Source organism: Cyanistes caeruleus, chromosome 2 (genome assembly GCF_971803275.1).
Source record: "Cyanistes caeruleus chromosome 2, bCyaCae1.hap1.1, whole genome shotgun sequence".
Classification (NCBI taxonomy): Eukaryota; Metazoa; Chordata; class Aves; order Passeriformes; family Paridae; genus Cyanistes; species Cyanistes caeruleus.
This window is the reverse complement of record NC_141702.1, coordinates 64,444,468-64,466,104: the sequence shown is the minus strand read 5'-3', so window position 1 is coordinate 64,466,104 and position 21,637 is coordinate 64,444,468. Positions and strand designations below refer to the sequence as shown.

Here is a 21,637-nt window from a genome sequence, read left to right as displayed (position 1 = left end):
AGCACTGACCAGTGGTTTACAATAACATTAATTTTTCCAACAATTAGAACCCAATCCAAAGCCCCATGGAGTCTTCTCATTGACGTCAGTGGATTTTGGGTCAGGCCAGCAGTGAACATCTGTTAAAAATAATCTTAACCTCATTTTGATTGAAGTTATTTTGCCAGTGTTGTAAATAAAGGATAGCAAATCTAAAAGGAAAAAAATAAATTAAGACCCTGTTGGGGTTTTTTTCACCTGATGGACTCTCTATACTGATGCAAACCCATTAGTGAGTGTGTAAAAAATAAAGTAAAAAGAACAGTGGCCACTTAGTCTTGGGCCCTGTATCACTCAGCCTGGTTGCTGTGTTAACCTCAGTGTTCAGACACAGGTAGATCTCGATGTGTCCTTGTGTACTGCACAAGCAACCTTTGAAAAAATTGTTACTCGCTGTCTTCATCAAAACAGACTGGAACTCCAGCAGTTTCAGTGCTGACCCTGTTAACGCTTCTAGCAATTGTGCTTTTCATCAAAGAGCAATTGTCAAACCAAAGTTTGAATTCTCCTTTTTGTCCCTCCTTTTCTGGGTGCCTGGGGAAGGTGGGGGAGGGAAGGGAGTAGGGAGGAAGCAAAGCAGGAAGGCTGGCTGGGAGTCAGGAGTAAAGAGGAGCTGGGGAGAGGAGGGCTTGGGGTCTGATGGGCTGCATTCACCCACGCTGGCAGAGTTACTGCCACCCAGCAACGTGCTGCCATCAGTCTTGCTGATTAAAGGTGTCCTCTGGGTTGGAAGTCCATCAGAGAGCTCACTATGGCTGAGGTAGAAAGACATAACGGGTAAGATGGGTCCATCAGTTTTCCCAGGGCAGAGGGAATAACTTACTGGTTGAGCAGAGTTTTGAGGACAATTTACTTCTGACTTGCCAATGAAGAAAAATCAGGTGTAGGCTAGCTGGAAATAGTATTGATCATGCATGCCCTTATAAAGACTGAGAGAAAATAAAGCACTTTTCATTCATGAAGTAGAAGTGGATATATATTAATCAAATGTGGCTAAATTGATTTTTTATTTTTTATTTTGAATACATACACATTACATAAAATTCCATTCTTGTGTTCTTCCTTCCCCATGGGTAAAGAAACTGAAAACTTCCCAGTTTCTTTACCCATGGAGAAGGAAGAACACAAGAATGGTTTCAGGTTTTTTTTCTGGTGATGAGGCTTTCTCTTTTAGCCCCTGTAGATGAATCCTGCCATCCTGCAGATCCTGCCAGTTTCTGGGAAATTCTGGTGCTGTCTGTGGGCTGTGTAGGGAGACATCCATGGCAAGAGATGCTCTGGTGAATACTCAGCCTTCAATGATGCCGGGAGCAGGGCACTCCACATAGCCCCTCTAAACGTAACTGCTGAACATAGAAAGTGGTGCCTCCTTGTGTGTGCACCTCTGGTGCAGCAGGGTGGGACACCTGGGCTTCTGTGCTCCCGTGCTCTTGGTCATAGAGACCTCCAGCTTACTCTTTTTAGTGCTTTTCCATAATCTGAAGTAAGTCAGTATGGCTGATCATGATCTCTGTAAGGGAAAACAGTGATCTCGATTTTGGACTTCCCATGGTTTTAAAGTTTTTAGCTATTTACCATTTTCTCTGGAGTACTGTTACCTTAATTTTTCAGTGCAAAATGAAGTGAGATTTCTAGATACTTGACTACTTGTTTCTTAGCTGGCAAGTGCACTGGGCTGGCTCATTTGGTGACCTACAGGTAAATGAAGATGCTCAGTGTCGGAACATGCAGATGTGTTTTGGCAGGAAATAAACAGGCTTTTGTAATATTTGTTCACCTACGTCTGTCTGTTAAATCCATTTCTACCATGCAGAAATAGCAAAAAACATAAGCGCATAAGCAACAAAAAAACCATAGTGCTGCACAGTCTATCAAAAAGAAATATATATAAATGTCACTACTGCACACTTTTTTGAAAAGTACCCAACTGATACTTGCCGTAAAATTTTGTCACCATGTTGCATTTGTTTGGGGGCAGTAACTGGCAGGCAGCAACTGTATGCTGAAAGGTGTTAGAGCGAGGGAGGGAAGAGGCAGAGGAAATTTTTCAGTAAATATCCTCAGAGGTCATAAACAAATGCAGCATAAACATTGCTCCAGCTTCTCACTAACAAACTGAGCTTAAATAGCGATTGTTCCATCTCACATCTGAAATACTGTTTCAAATAACAGTGCCAGCCTTGTTTTAAAGGAAGGGAAAACACTGAAGCTCATTCTTGAACAGAGTTGACATCTATTATGTTAATTCACATGTGAAAAAAAAACAAAACAAAGGGCATTGATATTTAATGCTAGACTAAAGGTTACTTACATGTAACTTTTTTTTTAGTGTACTTGAAGATTCAGTCAGTTTAGTGGATTTTTCCCCACTTTCTCTGTTAAGAGTTAACACTGACTAGACTGTATCTTTTGTTTTTTCTGGAGTCCTATAGTAAAGACGCTGTGTAACTTAAGACACCATGAAGTCTTTTTGGATAGGAAAACTTCCTGCACTCTGAAAATGGGATCTTCTGTAGCCCTAATCAAAGCCAACTGGATTAATGTTTGCTTCTTGCTGTTTGAGACTGTGATGCCATCTACACATTCTTCCAGTGACCCTCTGCAGTATATAGAAAGTGAGTGTTACTTCACCTTGTCTTTGCCAGGCTGCTGGGACCATGAGGATTTTTCAGAATCCTTTCTGGGGGAGATGCAGACCTTTAGTGTCTTCCTGTCTTTTCTCTGACTAGTTGCAAGTTTTCCTAGGCATCGTTGCCCTGGTGGGTTTGGGGACTCTTAAGATAACTCTAGCAGATTGAGTGTTAGATACCCCTGTGTCGCAGGGAACTCTTTGGTTCTGTTTTCTGAGGAGTGAATATTTGCCCCAGACTCAGAGTTAGTCCTGCAGCTGGTGGAGACTGTGACCTCCCAGATGATGCTCTGTGATGATGGCAGAGGGTCAGAAGCTTGAGGGGAAGCCATGCAGCAGCTCCTCCCCTGTAGGGAAGTTGTGGCAGCTGCTGCTTGTTGTCAGCCTGTTGTGGAGCCCCACTGGAGGCAAGTCCACAAGCCCTCCTTCTGTCCTGGTAGGGCAGCCAGACTACTTGCTCCCAATGGCCCCTGACATCCCCCAGAATAAAATAAGCCCCTCATGACAGACTCAAGGCTCCACGTTCACGAGGAGGCTTAATGAACCAGTATCAGGCTTCACAAACTCCTAAAATAAGAGATACAAATTTTGCACAGCCCTATAGGTTTATAGGGAAATAGGGTGAGAGTTTTCTCTTCAATTAATTCCAAACAAAACCTCATAAATTTTAGGAAATTTTGCCTCTGAATTGGGTGGCTCAAGGTTGAAACTGAACCTGGTGCAGGTTGAAATTGATGTTAGCAGCTCATTGACACTTAAGCACTTCAGTGAATTAAATGAACCTTACTGTGTTCACAGGACAGAAAAGGAGTTTAACTGAATATTTTCAGGGTAATAATTTAGAATTTGAAGCCCTTCTGCAGTGAAAATTATTTCAATTTTCCTTTTAGCAGTGTATAGTTTGGATTTGAGGAATAAAGGAGCATAGCTATGGTAAGCAATAATTTAATTCTCTGATTCACAAAGTTGCTCAGTGAGTCATTGAAGCAGATCCCACCAGTGACTAATATACATTGATTTAAATGGATTTCGTTATCTCGTTATGAGTTTTTTTGGTGACTGTGACGGTACACTCCTTCATTGCCTTAACTAAAAGTTTGAGGGAATTCCTTGTGTTAAATCTGGACTTGTAGGTAAACATGCTGCAGTAAGCAAGAAGACCTCACCCTACTGCAATTATGTTAGATACTTTGTTTTATTGCCAGGTTCAATCAAGTAGAGTAACAAAATAACATAGTTTACAGCTGAGATAAGTAACTTCTCATTTACAAGTATGCTTGTCAAGCAAGTCAGAAGACAACGAGGTTCTTAAGACTTAAATTCTCCAGTTCCCATCTTGTTTATGCTAAGCTTTTATTTGGATTACATTTTGGCTTGCAAATGACTAAATTATTAGCCTTTAATTGACTATATTTAATTCACTTCTTCAGTATTCACTTCAGTATTTATATAGATGACCTGCAAATTGGAGGCTCTGTACCCAAATGGTGTTACCCAGAGATTGCTGTTTTATTACACCTTGCACAACAGGAACACAGAGTGGGATCTGAGAATATGTAAAATGTTAAAACATGTCTGTAGACATTCCACAGCTATGTCTCTGTATTACTTAGGATCTTGATATTGTCATGCAGGTAGAAGTTGAGTCCAGAAGAACCCCACCTGATTTAAGCTTAGCTTGGCAAATTAATTTATTACAGATGATATACTTTTAACTCCAGATGGTGATAAATGGTAATATTAGGTAACATTCCATCTCTGTCCTTGATTTGCTGTCTGATCTGACTCAAGCAAATTTCTCTGGTTTTCAATTCGTTTGCAAATAAAGTGAATTCATTACGTACTTTGCAGGCATGTGATGAATTAGGTATTGGAGAAATGAAACATATTGTCAGGATTAATAAGGGAAGATATGAAGTCATGAAAATGTCTCCATCTCAAAGAAGCAAAGTCTGTGGACATTTGAATATGTGGTTTCTGCCTGTCTACAGAAGGGTCTGTTGCAAAATTTACATTCATTTTTGGGTTTGAATTTTGAACACTCCAGGGCTTTCAGGTAGGGCCAGTCTCCAGGGAAAATAAAACTTAACCGCAGCCACCAACCCAAAACTGAACCATCAAGTAACCCGAGCCCAATTGAGTGAGGTTAAAAAGAGTTTGGTTAAGTGCCTTGTTTTGTTGCCTTTGGCTAGAAAAAGAAGTGGGAGTGAGAGATGCCTTTTTAGATATTTCTGACCTAGGTTAAATTAGGACACTAAAAGTCTTGTGAGGAAGTTTCAAGGGCTGATTGGATTACTCAGATCCTAGCCCAGCCTGTGGAGATGAGTCCAAAGTTCCAGATGGTTTTTAAATTAGAAAGGGAGAGATCTTACGAGATCTGCATTATTTCTACATAATACCTCCCCAAGTTCCTCATGGATAAGCCCTTCCAAAAGATACTCATCAACATCCCTAAATCACACAGGCTTCTTAATCTGGTTAGCTTGTTTGAATGGGACAAACATTTCCAGGACTGGTCAGCCTTGCTATGGGTTACCTATACAAGGAAGAGAAATTGGAATCCTCTTAATATTTCAGCACAGAGATTGTTCTCTATTTCAGTAACTCTGCACTATATTAAAAAATTCTTCCTGTCATTGGAAGTCAATCTGGTTCACCCTTTTCATCAAATAATAGCAAGGGTTTGGTTTTTTTTTGGAGGAAGAGTTTGCATTTTTGTATTTTTCTAAGTGTTGTTATATACAAAATATGATAACAGAGTTTGTTTGAAAAGTATCATCTACTTCCTGTCATTCATGCTCCTTGTTTAGCTTTAATGCCATATTTGCAGACAAATGAAAGCCAGAATTTAAAACTGATAGATGCACATGCCCTTATATGCTAACAAAATGCATCATTTTGGGTTATGAATGCTTCAGGAGGACTCAAAACAAAGCGAGCAAAACAAGCAAAAAACCTACATGTACTTCACACACAAAGTCTTAGTGAACACTGACCTAATTACACAGATTTATTTTTTTAGTACAGACTTGGGTTTCAGCTAACTGAAGATGTCCCTTTAAAAGTTGCCAAATGGTGCATGACCCATTCTGCCACCCCACCTTCTTTTCCTTGATTAGAAAAGGGAAAGGATGTACTGAAGATAACACTGAGGATACTTTCCAAATGACCAGAGGAAAAGAAGGGACAAGGAGAAGAGATCATTAAAATGATAAATGGAAGTTGGTTTGCTGTTACTACAGTTTATGTTGTTTTTTTTCTCAAGGGGAGTGAAGGAGGAGTGGATGCACTGTTTCCTGTTGGAGAAACTGTAATCAGCTATAGAACATTCACAGTTTTAGGAAGAAAAGGTCTTGACTGCTGTACAAAGATGGAAGTGGCAAAGCAAAGATTCATAATGAAATGATAATGAGATTGTGACAAAGCAGAAAATAACATGCCATTTCCTAAGAACTTGGAGGAGGCTTACTAAAAAGATGCCAAAATGTTTGTTTGCATAAAGATGAGTGATAGTCCAAATAGAGGCTTCAAATTGTGATAAGAAACACATCTAAATTCATCTTAAATTTGGATTTAATCTATTCTTCTTCCTTATTATGGCTAATATTCTGTTATAATATTCTGTTATTTAAGTGGCCTTTGAAACCCTAATTTCTCCAGAACTTGTTGTGATAGGATTATTCAGTATATAAATGGGATTATCAGAATAGTTTTTAAATTCTGTATTCTCTTTCAAACATTATCAAAAAGAATGTATTTTGGGGAGGAAATTGCATGACTAGTGTTCTTCAAGATGCCAGTAATAGTGCAAGAACTTCATGAATTGGAAATTCAGATGTTACAAGCCACCACCACTTCAAGTGATGTTCAAAGAAGAGGAAACTCCAAAGCTAGGTCATCTAGAAAGGTGATTTCTCAGAACCTCTCACACTAGCCAGAGAAGCATGAGTACCTCCTCTGTAAACAGAGCTGTATATTGGTTTTGTGCACTTGTGCACATGGTTGGAGAGCAAAATTTTTACTCAAAAGCAGAAAATTTTTAAGTTTTTCACTATACTTGTAATTTTGTGTTTTTCTCTGACCTGTTCAGGGTCCCTCTCTCTTTCTCACTTCTGCCTAATTGAAAAAAATTTATCCCTCTAAAGAGAAAGAATGCAGTTGCAACCAATATTAACAATGGCAACTAACAGAAAGCACTCTAAGAGAGAGAGATCTCTAAAAACAGGTTTTATCAGAAGTCAAGGAACAAAAAATATTTTTGTTAGACATTAGAGAAGTGAGTAAAAACAAAGTGTTTATAGCACAACTTTTTTGGATTCCATATAGTCTGAGGAAGTCTCATGAGGATTTCTGCATTTACAAGGTTTCAGTACAGCACTTTGCTTATCTGAAGATACGATGTAGTGCAAGGTCTTCATCTCAGTCTTCTTAGTTGCTGTGACCAGTGTATATTCACATGATAAAATTGACACAATCTTACTTACTTTGCATCAATCATGTTTGTTGGTTTCTTACACCAGCCAGTTAGTTTCTTACACAGATGATTGAGAGGTAGAACTGGGATATTTATTCATCTGAGCTTCTTGGTCCTTCTGCACTAGACTGAAAGTTTTAGGTGACAGTCCTTCTACATGGGCTTCTGGTGGTTTGTGCATTTTCTCAGGCTTTTCTTCAAAACTTTGGTGTTTTTCTTTCTGAAGGCTATTTGGACTGCAAGGTGAAACGTATCCAGAAGGCCTAGACCGTGCAGGGAGAAGTTGTTTTCTGTCCTTCTAATTGAGAAGTGCTCTCTCCAAAATTCAAATTTAAAATATTAAGTTTGTCATTAATTTTTAGATCAGCTGTGTTAGTTCAACTACTCGTACTAATGCTGCTGTTGTGTTTTGGACACTGTGAGAAGTCTGCAATGTAAGAAGATACTAGGAAGGCATAGCAGTTTTTTTTGTCATCAGTGCTCTCCTGTGCAAGAAAAATTCAGCAACCAAGCATGCAATGAATATGCCAAGTAAGACTTCAGTAAAGGTGATCTAAATGCATGGCATAATTTTACATGCAAAAAAAAAATAAAAAAAAAAAGGACAAATGCCAGTTATTCCTCTTAAGTCAATTACATACCTCTGAGGCTCACAAAGAGAAGTTTTCAGCTCGTTAGCTGTCAAGCCAGGAACCAGTGCGGAAAATTGCAGGACCAGAGACAAATTGTTTCCCAGAGTCCTCACTGTTTGCAGACTGTCCAGACATTAAATTGCAGGACTCGCCCTCTCACCTTATCTTCCAGATATTCCAGCACTTTCCCACCAATCCTGCCTGGCTTGTCAGGCATACAGTGGCTGTATATGAAATGCCTTTGCATTCTTGGAAGAGGGGAAAGGCTATTATAAATTGTATGAGTCAAAGGTAGCTGCTTGAGGACCTGATTTATTCTGCATCCTTTAGGAAAGAAAAGGAAAAAAAAAACATTTCCCTTTTCTGAATCAGTTTACTTTTGAAAATTAATAAACCCTCTTTATCCACTCATGCTGCTGGGTGACCTGTTTTTATTGTACGCTGAGGTGCAATAAAATAACAAAAGGCTTTCTGTGAGGAAAAACTCAGAGGCTTTATCTGAATGCATAACAGTTTGTTTACTTTGAAAGAACAGTAACAATGTAATGAATGTCTGGTGCAGAGTTAAGTACATCCTTGTCCAAATTTGATTTATGTGATCATTTCTGGATGTTAACTCAACCATTGTTAGCATAACCTCCATCATTTTTGTATTCATGCTGCCTGTGGGCACGTGCTAGCACAGCAGCGTGAAAGAAATATGAAAGAAAACTGGTAGCAGTCCCCAGTGCAGGAAAACTCTTTCCCTGAAATAACAGAGGTTGGTGTGTAGTGAGCCATAGATCAATTTAAGGCGAGAATATCAGTGTAACTGGAGGAGCAGTGTTGGGAGAAAGAAGGCAGCCATTGATTTCTGCAGCTTATTAACCTCTTGAGGGCCATGTGCAGTAATGCAGACATCATCCATGGTCTGCTGGTGCGTGCGTGCGTGATGTGGCTATCAAATTACCTGAAGAAAAACACAGCCAGTTTGGTTCCTGCTGAAACCCGGGAGATACGCTGCGAGCTCAGGCTGCCTGAGCTTTTGAAGGCAGAGGTTGAGCTTTGGGAGGAATGCTTGTACGAACACTTCTGTAAACATGTGTGTAATTCATACAAGATGTCTGTGTGATTCATGCAATAACTTTGTTCAGTGTACAAAGGAGGGTTTCTGCAACCCCTGTGCTAGGCAGTAACTCTGTAGCATAAGAATGGGCATCTTTTAAGAGACGGAGTTTTTTTAGGTAAGCAAAACTTTCAGAAGTTGCCACAATGACTAAAGTTATACACAGTTCTCAAGGGAAGTTTTATGGGTATAAACAAAAGACATTCTAGTCTTTCACGATCATTTCAAAATTGCACATAATTGCTAAATCCTTCCCATGTGAGCTTTGCAGATCATGGTCTTTAACCAGATGCTATAGCATATGTTTTAGTACACATAGGTCCACAGCTGAAGTTCAGGGATATCTGCAGTAATACTTTCGATTAATTTACTTTGTAATTCAGTTTTACCTGAAGGTGCTGTGTGATGTATATCATGTATCATCATCAAAATTTTTTGTTTATGATTTAAACTGAAATTTAAAGTTGCCAATAAAGAAGTAGTCTGTTCAGCGTTTTACTCGAAGTCATTCACATAAACCCTTAATTCCATCTTAAAACTGCATCTTGATTTTGTGTCAGCTCAAAATGTGTTCCCATATGCTGGGAATGGCTCTTTGCTTCTGGGAGATTCAGATGCAACTGCTGAGCTGAGGGCAGAATTTAAGCGTTCACTTTTGGCTGCATTGCCTTTTGCTCTTCTGTTCTAATTAACGTTTTTCTCTCAACTTCATATAGTTGTGCTTTTCTTTTTCTGTTTGACACTGATCTTGGAAGAGGAGAGAGAAAATGCTGGGGAGATTATACTTGTTTGGGTCGTGTTGTGCACAGAGAAGGGCAGCGTCTAAGTCCAATCTTACGCAACACACTGTCATAATAAAGTACATTATTGTGGATGTCACAGTAATCTGAGATGGGTCATAGAAATAAGCTGATAAGTCCTGTGATTCAAAGGCAAATCACTTGTTACTGAAAGGACCCAAAGGTTGGGATTTTAGCATGATACTCTTTTAAGTCAATATCCAGAGTTTGCATGTGGATTGCCTGCAGTGCTGGATTCAGACTGTTCTGTCAAGAGCCCAGTTTTGAAAATACATTTGTTACAATTCTTATCAGTGTTATTTTCTTCTTCCCTTATGAATGAAAACACAGAACAACAGATTATTGTGGGTAATGTTTTTTGTATAATATATTAGAATACAGTGCTCACCTGAAGTGTCAAGTCAGGTTTCAGGGGCACCGTCTGCTGATGGCTAAATTTGAATTGAGACTCATGACAGCCATACAGAGCAATGGGCAGCAATTTCAATGGTTCAATTCAGAAAATATGTTTCACAATAAGAAGTTAATTGTTTCCATCTGATGTGTTTGTGCTTTGGCAAGTATTATTTATGCTACTGAAATGATCTGGTAATCCAAAGGATAAAATAACCACTTCTTCATAATCCACTGTACAGCTGCTTGTTGGGATTCAGGCCAAACCTTCACCTTCAGATCATCCACAGCAACTCTACGTGTGAGTTCTAAAGACAGTTTTAGAGAGTGTAGGTGGTGATTTCAGTCATCTGTCTTTAACTGAAAAATCAGATATTAACTTAGATAAAAATGAGCGACTCCTAATTTTTAATGTAAAAAAGCGAAGTTTTTTGTACTTCAAAGTTTTAACTTGTTACCTGAAAGTAGTGACAGTTTGTGGGCTAAGATAGAAATAGGAAAGTTGGAAAGTCAAGAATCAGCTAACACAAATTTAAAAGGTGAATTTATTTTAAGAGTGTTTTGTTATCCAGGAATTAAACTGAATTCCAGCCATTTCATAGCAGCCCTGTATAAATGAAAAGAAATAAGAAAACGTGTCTACTGGTTTCTCCACGTGTCACTGCCACTGGGTAACTGTTCACACCTACATTATTCACTCCTTCAACAGGCCATGAAATTGTTCCAGCTTTTAAAATGTGTGAGAAAATCAAGGCAGGTGCTGGCACATCATAAATGAAAACCTGACCTTCAGGCTGGTAAAGTAGTGGTGTTGTTACTGTTTGCCTTCTGGAAACCACATGGCTTGTCAAGTTCCAGTGAAGTTATCTTGTGCTTTTATATTATTAAAACTCAGTGAGGTCTTTGGACTGCACATGAGAACCATGAGGCTTCCAACTTACTGGTGTTGGAAGTTATACTGATACTCAGTAGAAAGGATGGTGCTTTTTGATGTTGTTACTGACTTTGTGTCGCTCAGTAGCTGTTGGATTACTTAATAAGGAAGAGACTTGCTACAGAGGGTGATTACACATCTGCTGTTAGAGAAACCAAATCCTGAATCATCCATGATCCAAAAAAGCCTTAGTGACCTCGCTGAAAATCCTCTCAGAATAATACCACCCATAGAAACAACAAAGTGATATTTTAATTTCACAGTAGAACAGACATTCAGTGTTTTTTCATAAAAAGAGATGGAAAAATAGAAAATAGTCAGCTTCAGTGTGTGGATATTTTTTGTGAGTTCTTGTTTAAACTGAAATCCAGTGAATTGCTATGGAGCATCTTATCTCAAGAAATCATTACTGTTCTCTCAAAGGACTGTTTAATCTTCAGTTTCATACAAGGTTTGTCTTACTAATAAAACCATGTTGAAACTTGCTACTTGCAACCAACTGTCCAGTTTCTGTCCTCTCTTTTTTCACAACTTACACCAGACTGCAAAATGAAAACACCACAACTGAGTGTGAGGTTCTGTTAAAAGTTCAGATAAAATTACCTAAACCATTATGAGTTTTAGAAAGCCTCCATATTTTTCTTACTAACAATAAGGTAATTTAATTACTCTAATTAATGATTTAATCACTGTATAAAAACTGCCTTGGCTTTTGTGTCACATTTAGTCCTATATAAAAAACTCCTAAGACAGCATTAGGGAATTAGAATTATCCTGGTACAGGGTGGAAAAAACATTCAGTTGTATAACCAGAAATGCCTGTATTATCAGAATATTCTTGCACTCCTCATTGGAGAGCTAAAATATTTTCTTCATTTATCATTTGCCTTAACACATAGAAATGACAGCAGACAATGCAATAGGATTATTAACCTATTCTTATTTCGTGCTCTATTTCATTTTCCAAAAGAGGGTAACACATTTGTGTTTTCAAACTCTATTTTGAGTTCTCTTTCGGTGTCACTTTTCTGATTTTATACCCAAGATCACCTTGTACTTCTAGCGCTGTGCAATTTTAATATATTCCAATGACACTCCTGTGAGGGAGCCAAGGTGGTATTATTTTCAGGTGTATAGTTAGGGAGCAGTGGCAGAGAGGGTAAGAGCAGTTTTCCTGTACCTAACTCTGCCTAGTCATTTAGGATCCCTCTTAACACCTACAGTTAGGTGATGTATCACCCCCTTCCCCCCAGTGACTGAGCTGAGTCACACTGAAGGCTGCAGCAGGCAGTGCACTGAACTCAGATCTTCCAAAATCTACAATAGTATTCTCTTTCCTGGAACATATTTCCTTTCTAAAATAAACAAATATATTATGCTGAAGTGATTTGAATACTGTTCCTTCATGTGGCTTGGCAAGAAGCATGAACTTCATGGTTTTTGTATTGCTATTTTAAAGTGTTTGATATTTCTCTTATTAAACCAATAATGGCATCCATCATCTCAAGTTTTGTGGTTTCTGTACTGATTGATTTTCACAGATTCTGCACTCTCAGGGGAAATTGGCACCAAGAAAAAAGTGAAAAGACTGTTAAGTTTCCAGAGATATTTCCATGCATCCCGGTTACTGCGTGGAGTTGTACCGCAAGCCTCTCTGTACCTACTGGATGAGGACTACCTTGGGCAAGCAAGGGTAAGACAGGTCTCCAGATCTCCATTTCTTCTAATAATACTACAGAGAGTGTCAGTTCTGTTTCAGTCTTCAGATAAATTCATGGCTGATCTTTCTTAAATGACCCACGTTACATTGTCCATTCCTCATTTGTGGTTACAGCCTTGAAGGCTTAGGTCTCAAAGCAACAGAAAGTGTTGCTAAATCTGTTTACCATTTTCAGATTCCAACAACTGAAATTATTATATGGATTTATTAAAGAATTAAGGGTTTCAGGTTAAGTGACTGATTTAAGTGCAGTCTTGACACAGCAAGGCTGTTTTTTCAAGTTCATCCACTTGAAAATCAAGACAGGTGTGTCTCGTCTGATATGGAACAGCTATCAGGCAACCCACAATAGCTCTCTCAATAGTGGCAGAGGCTAGGAAACATGGAACATTGACTGCAGACTTCACAGTGATCAAAATATAATTATCTTATTTTCCAGCTCTTACACTTACTTTGGTATTTTCTAGCAAAACTTTCAGAATTGATGGCATTGGGATTATATGCCCTGGCAGTTTTTATTCTCTGCTAGAGGAGATTATATGCCAGGTGTTAGAAATTAATTAAGAATTCAGAACTGTTTGAATGTTGACTAGAGATAGGAATGTGAATGTGTATTTCATTCACACATACATCACTGTAGGTCATAGAGGTAGTCCAGCATCAGTCTCCTGACTCAGCTGATGTTGCTGTGAAAACACTACCACATTTGCTGGTAATGATGGATTCTTCTGCATGTCTGACTGGGTTTAATAGTAGCACAGGAGTTACAAACAGTAGTTTATGAAAGCTATTCTTGTGCACCACTTTGTGTACCGCTACTCACCATGAGAGCTAAGATTTTTAAACACTGTATTAAAAACCTAAGAGAATTTACGCTGACAATTTGGGGACATGAAGAGACAATGAAACATTTGTGGAGTAAAAGGGAATATTTTAATAATTTGGTTTATATTATTCCTTGTTTTGAGTTCCATTTAGAAGGTATTTTTAGTGTTATGTTCTAAACCTTCCCAGTTAAAAGTGCCAGTGATATTTTATGCAGTAGAGCTACATGAGCCTGATTTCTGATATTTCAAATACAGCCTCTAAAGGTTTCTTGAAAAAAACATTAAAGCTGCAGTAACCAATCCTGTGACTGATTGATGTGGAACAATAATGAAAATCTGCTATGTGGTGTGACATACCAGTCACTGGCCTTTTCACATTTGGTTTTTCCAGCATATGCTATCCAAAGTGGGAATGTGGGATTTTGACATTTTCTTGTTTGATCGCTTGACAAATGGTAAGTAAATTTTTAAGTCTTTATTTTACTATCTCTCATATATGATTCTTCAAAAAATCCCTAATTAATTGTTTTCTAAATGTTTCCAGTTCAAATTACTGAAGAGAAATTGGCCACATTTAACCTCTGTTAAAAGCACATCCTGGAGCTTTTTCAGACTTTTCCTGAGCTATAGAGTATGTTTAAAGTGAGCTTTTGTATTAATCTAATCTCCTACATTTGTTGTCACCTTTTCAGGAAGGTGTTTCTGTTTCATTTACCTGTGAAACTCTCAAGGTGTTTTAAATATACCTGTTAGATACATTGGTCAATAAACCCATATCTCAATAATCAGTCCATTTCTATCAACACTAAAGACATTTGAGTGAAGACACCTCTGCTTCTGTTTAGCAGCAAAAAATTAGGAAATCTATTAAGAGAGTAAAAATCCATTAAATGTTTTCTCTAAATACGTGCCTGTAAAGCCATCCCCCTTCCCCACAAATGTCCAGGCATACTTCTTGATCAGGTAACTGCTGAAGAGTGTAAGGATCACACCTTCCCCCTTTCCGTGCTGCTCAGAGAACTGAGATCCCTCATTCCTCACTCCCAGCCCAATTAGGTTTGACTGGGGCAAAAGATGTAGAAAAAAGTTGGTTTAGAGGGTCGTTCAGCTGAGTGACTGGCAGTGAAGAGTGAAAAGGATTGCAAATTGCCTGGGAAGCAAAAGCATAGTTCTAAATTATCTTGCTGTGCCTCCGCTCAGTAGTCACGACCAAGTAAGTTTCCATGTGTTCTTCATACAAATATTTATTTTCCTTCCTGAGTTTCGTTAAATAAGAAAAGACTCCCTTCAAACTTTGTTTATGTGTAGTATGGGTTGGTTGGTTGGTTTGGGGTTTTTTTTTCTAACTTTTATGGAAATAGTGCCGCTGAATTAAGCAGTGCCAACTTTTTAAAATACTGTGTTTATGTATAGCTGATCATGTAATACGAGTAAGGCTCAGTTTTGCCAGTGTTCTCAGTATTGGATTTACAGTAAGGCCAGTGCAACATTACAGTGGGACTTGAGACTGTAAATGCTGCAACTCATTTTTCCTGTCTGTGTCATTGTCGAGAGATGCAGTTGTAGCTGAGCTAGGTTAGATGTGTTAATTATATGTCTATACAGCCATATGCAAAATAAAAAAAAATCATTCCAAACTCCTGATTTTTAGTAATTAATTAATTAGTACAGTATGGCAAACCAAAGTGGCAGAAAAGCCACTCTTGTTTCTCTTGTTTCTGAAGATAGACCTGAATTACAAAGATCATGTTGCTCTCAGACAAACCTGTGAAAAGATTTTGTTAAAACCATGTCAATTTGCCTTCTTCCAGTTAAAACCACAGTTTGCCTGTCATGTTGAAACAGCAAATGTGACTTTATGGCATCTAGACACAAGAATGCCACTCCATTGGTACATCAGGTCTTGATTATGTATAGGAATAATTCATATAAGTGATTTCTGGGTATATGAGCTTAGATGAGCTGGTCATCTAAGCTCTCTTCATTGGAGATGAGGTGACTGGTGCTGACTAATAGGAAATTACCCAAATTTTTAGCCTTGCTTGATTTATAACTACGTGTAAAGGGAATCTAAGAGTTGTTTCTTTCTGCTTTTAGGAAACAGTCTCGTAACACTGCTTTGTCACCTCTTCAATGTGCATGGACTTATTCACCATTTCCAGTTAGACATGGTTACATTACACAGGTTTTTTGGTAAGTGCAAAGTCAAAGCCATCTTTGCATGAAGTTTATAGCTTAAGTAGAGCATCTGAAAAGGCACTGGTTTTGTCTGTCTGTGTAAAAAGGATGATGTCGTTGGAAGTATTTCAGTAAAAGATGTCTATGATATATATCATCATACAGTTTGCAGGCATTTGAGTACTTGGTTCAATACCTAGTCAGGGGAGGGATTTCAAAAGGCTCTGCATTGGGCTGAAGTATCCCAGCAGCACAGTCACACTGGTGATTTATAATGAAGTAACACCATGCAGAGATGTGGCTGGCTTAGGCCCACACAGACAGACAGACACTGCAGGACCTATGCATGCACAGTACAATTGTGGCGCAGTGTAATTATTTTAGTGACTGAAAGACCACTGAGACCCAGGGCAGTTAAAAGCTTATGTGCAAGATTTAACAAATTATATCAAGCTGTCCACACTGAATAGTGTTGATGGAAGCCCCTGCTGCTGTTGCTGCAAACAGAAATATTAGCCCCATGCTGTCAGTGAACCAAAAGAAGAAATTGGCCAAAATCAATTATCTTTTGCATCACATTTTGAAAGCAGCTAAATGCCAGTTTTTCAGGCTGTCAGGCAGAGTTTCCAAAGAAAGGTCTCTTCTTTAAGACTGCCTAGCTGTCGCTTCTGGAAAGCGTTGTTCTGGTGCGGAGACAGACAAAATCTCCCCGCTGTTTCTAACTCCTGTGGGCAGGCGTGAAGTGGACAGTCGGGTAATTAGAGCTAGTGGTACTCACAGTTGAAGGGATTACCCATTGTACCTCCAGATGCTTGTGCAGCTGGAAACAAACAGAAGGCTTGGACTTTCTTTGGCGCTCCTCATGCTGGCAGGGAGCGCCATGGGAAATCTGCCTGTTAGCTTTCCATTTGATTAATTTGATCGTGTCTAGGAGAGCGCTTTAGGCAGGATCACATGCAGCTTCCAGCACTCACGTGGTGGTGTCCCAAGACCACATAATGGTGCACATACTGCTGCAAGGAACAGAGGCGTGTGAAGCACACATCTCAGTGATTTTTCTGCACCTGAGAGAAGGCTGAGAGTTAAGAGGTTGGTGCTCCTGGTGCAACTGGACTGGTTCCAGCACTGCAAACTAAAGCAAGAGGGACTGGCATTTTAAAATGAACACACAGATGTGATTAAAATTGTCACAGGAGATTTTGCTGTGAATACCCCAGTGCTGGGGTTTTCTTGATTATTCACCTGGGGGGGGTGTAGGAATGCCTTTGGCTGTAGTTCATCACTCAAATAATAAATGATGGCAGGATATCAGGGTCTGACTCCTGCTGCTGTAAAATAGGTGGTACTGCCTTAATGGTACACTATTACCCTACGACAGCAGCTTAAATAATTACACTCTGTTGTGGATAAATTTGCCTCTCTTCCTTGTTTATTTTACTCCTCAATGAGAGCCTTCACTAAGGCAAGAAAGAGGTGATTTATGCACTAGACCCAGTATATCCCCTTGGGCCTCACAAATCCTTTCATGCATTTTTTCTTTAAAGGTATCCCGATAAAAACAGCAGTTTAAATAAGCTACAGCTATTTGAAGAAACTCCTTAGGCAGCTGACTGCAAAACCTCAGATTGTATTTTAAGTCCAGTTCCAATTTGTGGCCATGGCATTCAGAGACAAAAGGATCTTTGTTTTCTGTTTTGATTCCCAGTTATGGTTCAAGAAGATTACCATAGCCAGAACCCGTACCACAATGCTGTCCATGCCGCTGATGTCACGCAAGCTATGCACTGCTATCTGAGGGAGCCCAAGGTAAGGACAACCTTTCAGATGGTTCTGAGATTGGTTTTTTTTAAGGATTGAAATAAAACCCCCAAGAGATACTTCCAGACAGCAGAAAGTGATGGCATGCTGGAATTCAGCAACAAGTCAGGAGCAGCCTCAGCTACAGATTACAGATGTGTCAGTCAAGCCGTGAGAGTCACTTCTTATCGCACAAGCATTGTGGCTAAGTGCTGCCATATGAGCTCCAGCCACCACACAGTGTGACCCAGCCACCCACTGGTGCCTGCAGTCCTTCTCCCATCACTCAGCAGGAGGCAATGTCTGTGCCTCAGCCACCTCAGAGCATAAGCTCCCCACATCACTATTTCAAAATACCAAATTAGGTGCGGTGCCACACCAGGAAAGGGGAAAACAGTCCCTTCAGTTGGGTCTGTTGCAAGGGTGTGCTCTGCACAAGTATTTGACTGCTGCTGCAAGTCCTCACAGCATCAGGGTGGTGTTGCCTTGTGTGTTACTGGAAGGCATTGTGATATTGTTGTGCTGAGCCACACTATAAGAACATAACTAATCTTTTCTGGCTTGGCTTAGATGAAAGGATGTTCTGCTAGAACTAGCAGTTTGTTCTACCAGAATATAGCAATGGTAAGTGAGGACAGGAGCAGGCCCCACCTTTCCTATATTTTCATGTCCTGCAAGATCTGCAAGCCTTTTCTTACCAGGAAGTACCGAGGACAGCCAACATCCAGAACCTGGACCATGCTGCTCATCAGTTCTCACCTCAGGATGCTTCTTTCATCTCATAGACCTGTACTCTGTACAGACTCATTGGGCTGGTAATAACTGCCTCACTTTCACAAACAGAAAAGTTCTAAGACTACCTTTTTTTGCTTCTGAATGAGCCCTGTAGCAGAAAAAAACCTGGACAGGTTTTCCAACTTGAGTGTTTGAAGTTAGAAGGGTAAATTATGTTGTTCACTGATAAAATACATATACTTGAACTGGGATAAGTATTTAACAGCCAAGACTGAAATTTCAGAAGATGATAAACTCTGCATTTTATAACACAGTGTTATGCTAAAAAATTGAAGCCTGATCTTTTATTGGTTATTACTAAATACTCAGGGAGGCAGAGCTCTTACTGGATGGATGCTAACATATGCCAACCTGCCGCCCTGCCTGTTTGCTTTTAAAAGTAAATGTTTGAGATTATGCTCAAGCACTTCTATTACAACAATCCTTATATTGCCATGAATGATAAAGAGATAAAAGATTACAAACTGTAATAAAAGATGATTCTGTAGTCTAATATCTTTATAGATCTAAGTTCAACATTTACCTTAAAAATGTTGTTCACAGAATTTATACTTGACATTTGTGTACAAATGCCTACAAACCCAAGCAATGCCATGATGTCAGCTGGTTTGTTTATTTACCCAAGAAAAAACTGTGTTTACTGTTCATATTCTTGTTGTGATTAATGTATGTGATGATTCAGCTTGCCAACTTCCTCACTCCATCGGACATCATGCTCGGACTGCTCGCTGCTGCAGCTCATGACGTGGATCACCCAGGAGTCAACCAACCCTTTCTGATTAAAACTAAACACCACCTTGCCAGCTTGTATCAGGTAAAACTGCTCATCGAGTTGCTAATGTGTAAAATGTAGTCAAGGAGAGTTTAAGCAATTTGCAGTGAACTTCTAATACCAAAATCTGGCAGCGGGAGGACGCAGGTCAAGTCATCCTGCACTTCGGAATCTGGACAATTTCAGTCAAGCACCTCACTGGGTGTCACTTCTTACAGCAAAGCTGATACAGGAAAATAGGTGGAAATGTCAGGTTTTTTTGAGGACATTTAAGCCAGATCAGTTGCCTGAGTTGTTTCTGCTGTAGATCATCTGGGGTGAGTAGCTGTGGGTAGGAGATTTAAAATCATGACAGGAAGATTTCATCTTTCAGTGAGCAAGTAAGCAGCAGCAGGCATGCTCTAAATTGGTATTGCATTAAAAGAAACCTTCGCTTCATGTGGCTGTAGTAAAATTAAACATTTAATGAACACTGCATTAAAAAAAAAAATGGGAGACAGATGAAACCAAAGGAAAAGTTATAGACGTTTACAGTAACATTTCTCAAGATACGAAGAAAGAATTTCAAGAAAGCCACTATGTCACACCGCAGGCTGTCTAGACCAGTATCCTGTTTCTAAGAGCAGCCAGCAAAAGATCTCAGAGAGAAACATAAGTCTGGGCTAAGTACAGAGTTGTCCTTCACCTAGTATGCATCCTTTCAGCTCTGGCAAGCAGTAGTAGAAAACTTCCTGAAACAAAAACACAGACCTTCTTGTTCAGTAACTAGCAATGAACCCATACTGCCTGATTTTTGTGGTCCTTTTTGAATATATTTGAGGTTTTGGCCCATGGCAATCATTGTAGCTCTGTATTTTATCTAAAGCTGTCCTATGAGTATAATCTCCATACACATTGTTATTATATATGCAAATCTCTCTATTCTTTGCATTGTACTTACATATACAATGTGCCAGAACAATGCTGTACATCTTAACTTTGGTTGCAATAGCCATAACTCACAGGTAATAAATGAAGATAGTATTGATTTCTAGCCTTTAGAATTACAGACTCATAGAATCATGAAGGTTGGATGAGACCTTTAAAATCATCAGGTCCAGCCCAACTGTTCACCCAGCACCCAGTGCCAGATCCAGACACATCTTAAACCCCTCCAGGAATGGTGACTGACTCCCTGACACCATCTCCCTGGGCAACCTATTCCAGTGCCTGACCACCCTAACAGTGACAGTTTTTTTCTGCTGTCTACTCTGAATCTCCCCTGTCTCAGCTTAAGGCCATTCCCTCTGGTCCTCTCACTGCAGGCACAGCAGGAGAGCCAGCCCCACCTCACTGCAGCCTCCTTTCAGGTGGCTGTAGGGAGCCATCGGGTCCCCCCGAGCCACCTTTTCTCCAGGCTAAGCAGCCCCAGCTCCCTCAGCCCACTCCGTGTAAGACGTGTTCTCTGATCCTTTCATGAGCCTTGTTGCCCTTCTCTGGACATGCTCTAGCAACTCCATGTCCTTTTTAAAGTGAGGAGCCAAGAACTAAACACAGAATTCGAGATGTGGCCTCACCAGCGCTGAGTACAAGGGGACAATCCCTGCCCTGCTCCTGCTGGCCACTATTCCTCATACAGGCCAGGATGGCATCAGCCTTCTTGGCCACATGGACACACACTGGATCATGTTCAGTCAGCTGTCGACCAGCACTCCCACTGGGCTGCTTTCCAGCCACTTTGGAAGAGTCAATTCCAGCCTTTGTGGAGGTTGTCAGAAACAGAATATCCCATGTTAAAAATTAATCTACCTGAAGAAGACTCACTAATAGCTACATACACATACTTAGCAAATCAAGACATTGCTGTGACATGCTTACTACTTGATAAGAGAGTCTGTCTTTTTCTACCCTACACAAGGAACATTTGGGTTTTCCCATAAGAAGTGGATTGTGTAATGTGACAGTGCAGCTGTCCTGCCCTCGGGCATGGGAATGGGCTGGACTGTGGGAGCCCCAGCCAAGGCACAGTGATGCTCAAACACTGAAAACTTTGTGACTGGCCTCATCATAAGCTGATGCATCTTATTATGTCATGCCCATATGTTTCTGGTCCAGTCTTTTCTAAATGTCAGGCCAGCTGAGCGAGGAGGGAAAAAAGCCAGGGGCCTAAGCTGCGGTACTTTGGGAATGGTAAGGGTGCTTTGAAGAGGAGTGAGTAGAGCCATTCCACAAAACCCCTTGTCTTGTGAAAAGGTACAAACAATTCCTTCTCAAATTAATAGTGGCAAACAGTACTTTATTTTAGGTTGAAAAATCAGGCTAATCTGAAAGACATACAGCTAAAATATTAGTATCTTAGAGAAGTGGTTTCTGCTCAGTTATTTGGGTTTGAATATACTTACAAATGTTGGTTAGAAAAGGCAGTGACAAAGTAGAAAATGCAATCTTTCAACAGCAAATGAGATCTGAAGTACCCTACTTAAGGACATTCATGGCAAGTTTGAGTTATTTTAACTGAAAATGATCCCACATTGTTTCCAAAAATGTTAGTAGTACACAGTGT

The 21,637-nt window shown here is 39.7% G+C and overlaps 1 protein-coding gene across 4 annotated transcripts in view; it reads left to right on the top strand.

Annotated features, from left to right (window-relative positions):
- Window positions 1–21,637, top strand: part of PDE7B (phosphodiesterase 7B) — a 169,872-nt gene that overhangs the window by 131,445 nt on the left and 16,790 nt on the right. For 3 of the 4 annotated variants that reach the window (XM_086877543.1, XM_023923530.2, XM_086877545.1), the window contains 5 exons: window positions 12,548–12,699; window positions 13,945–14,008; window positions 15,651–15,746; window positions 17,437–17,537; window positions 19,006–19,137. In XM_086877543.1, the coding sequence (XP_086733669.1) occupies window positions 12,548–12,699; window positions 13,945–14,008; window positions 15,651–15,746; window positions 17,437–17,537; window positions 19,006–19,137 (545 nt within the window). Of the gene's footprint in view, window positions 1–2,463; window positions 2,655–12,547; window positions 12,700–13,944; window positions 14,009–15,650; window positions 15,747–17,436; window positions 17,538–19,005; window positions 19,138–21,637 lie in introns of all 4 variants that reach the window. The other variant, XM_086877544.1, reaches the window with a different exon arrangement.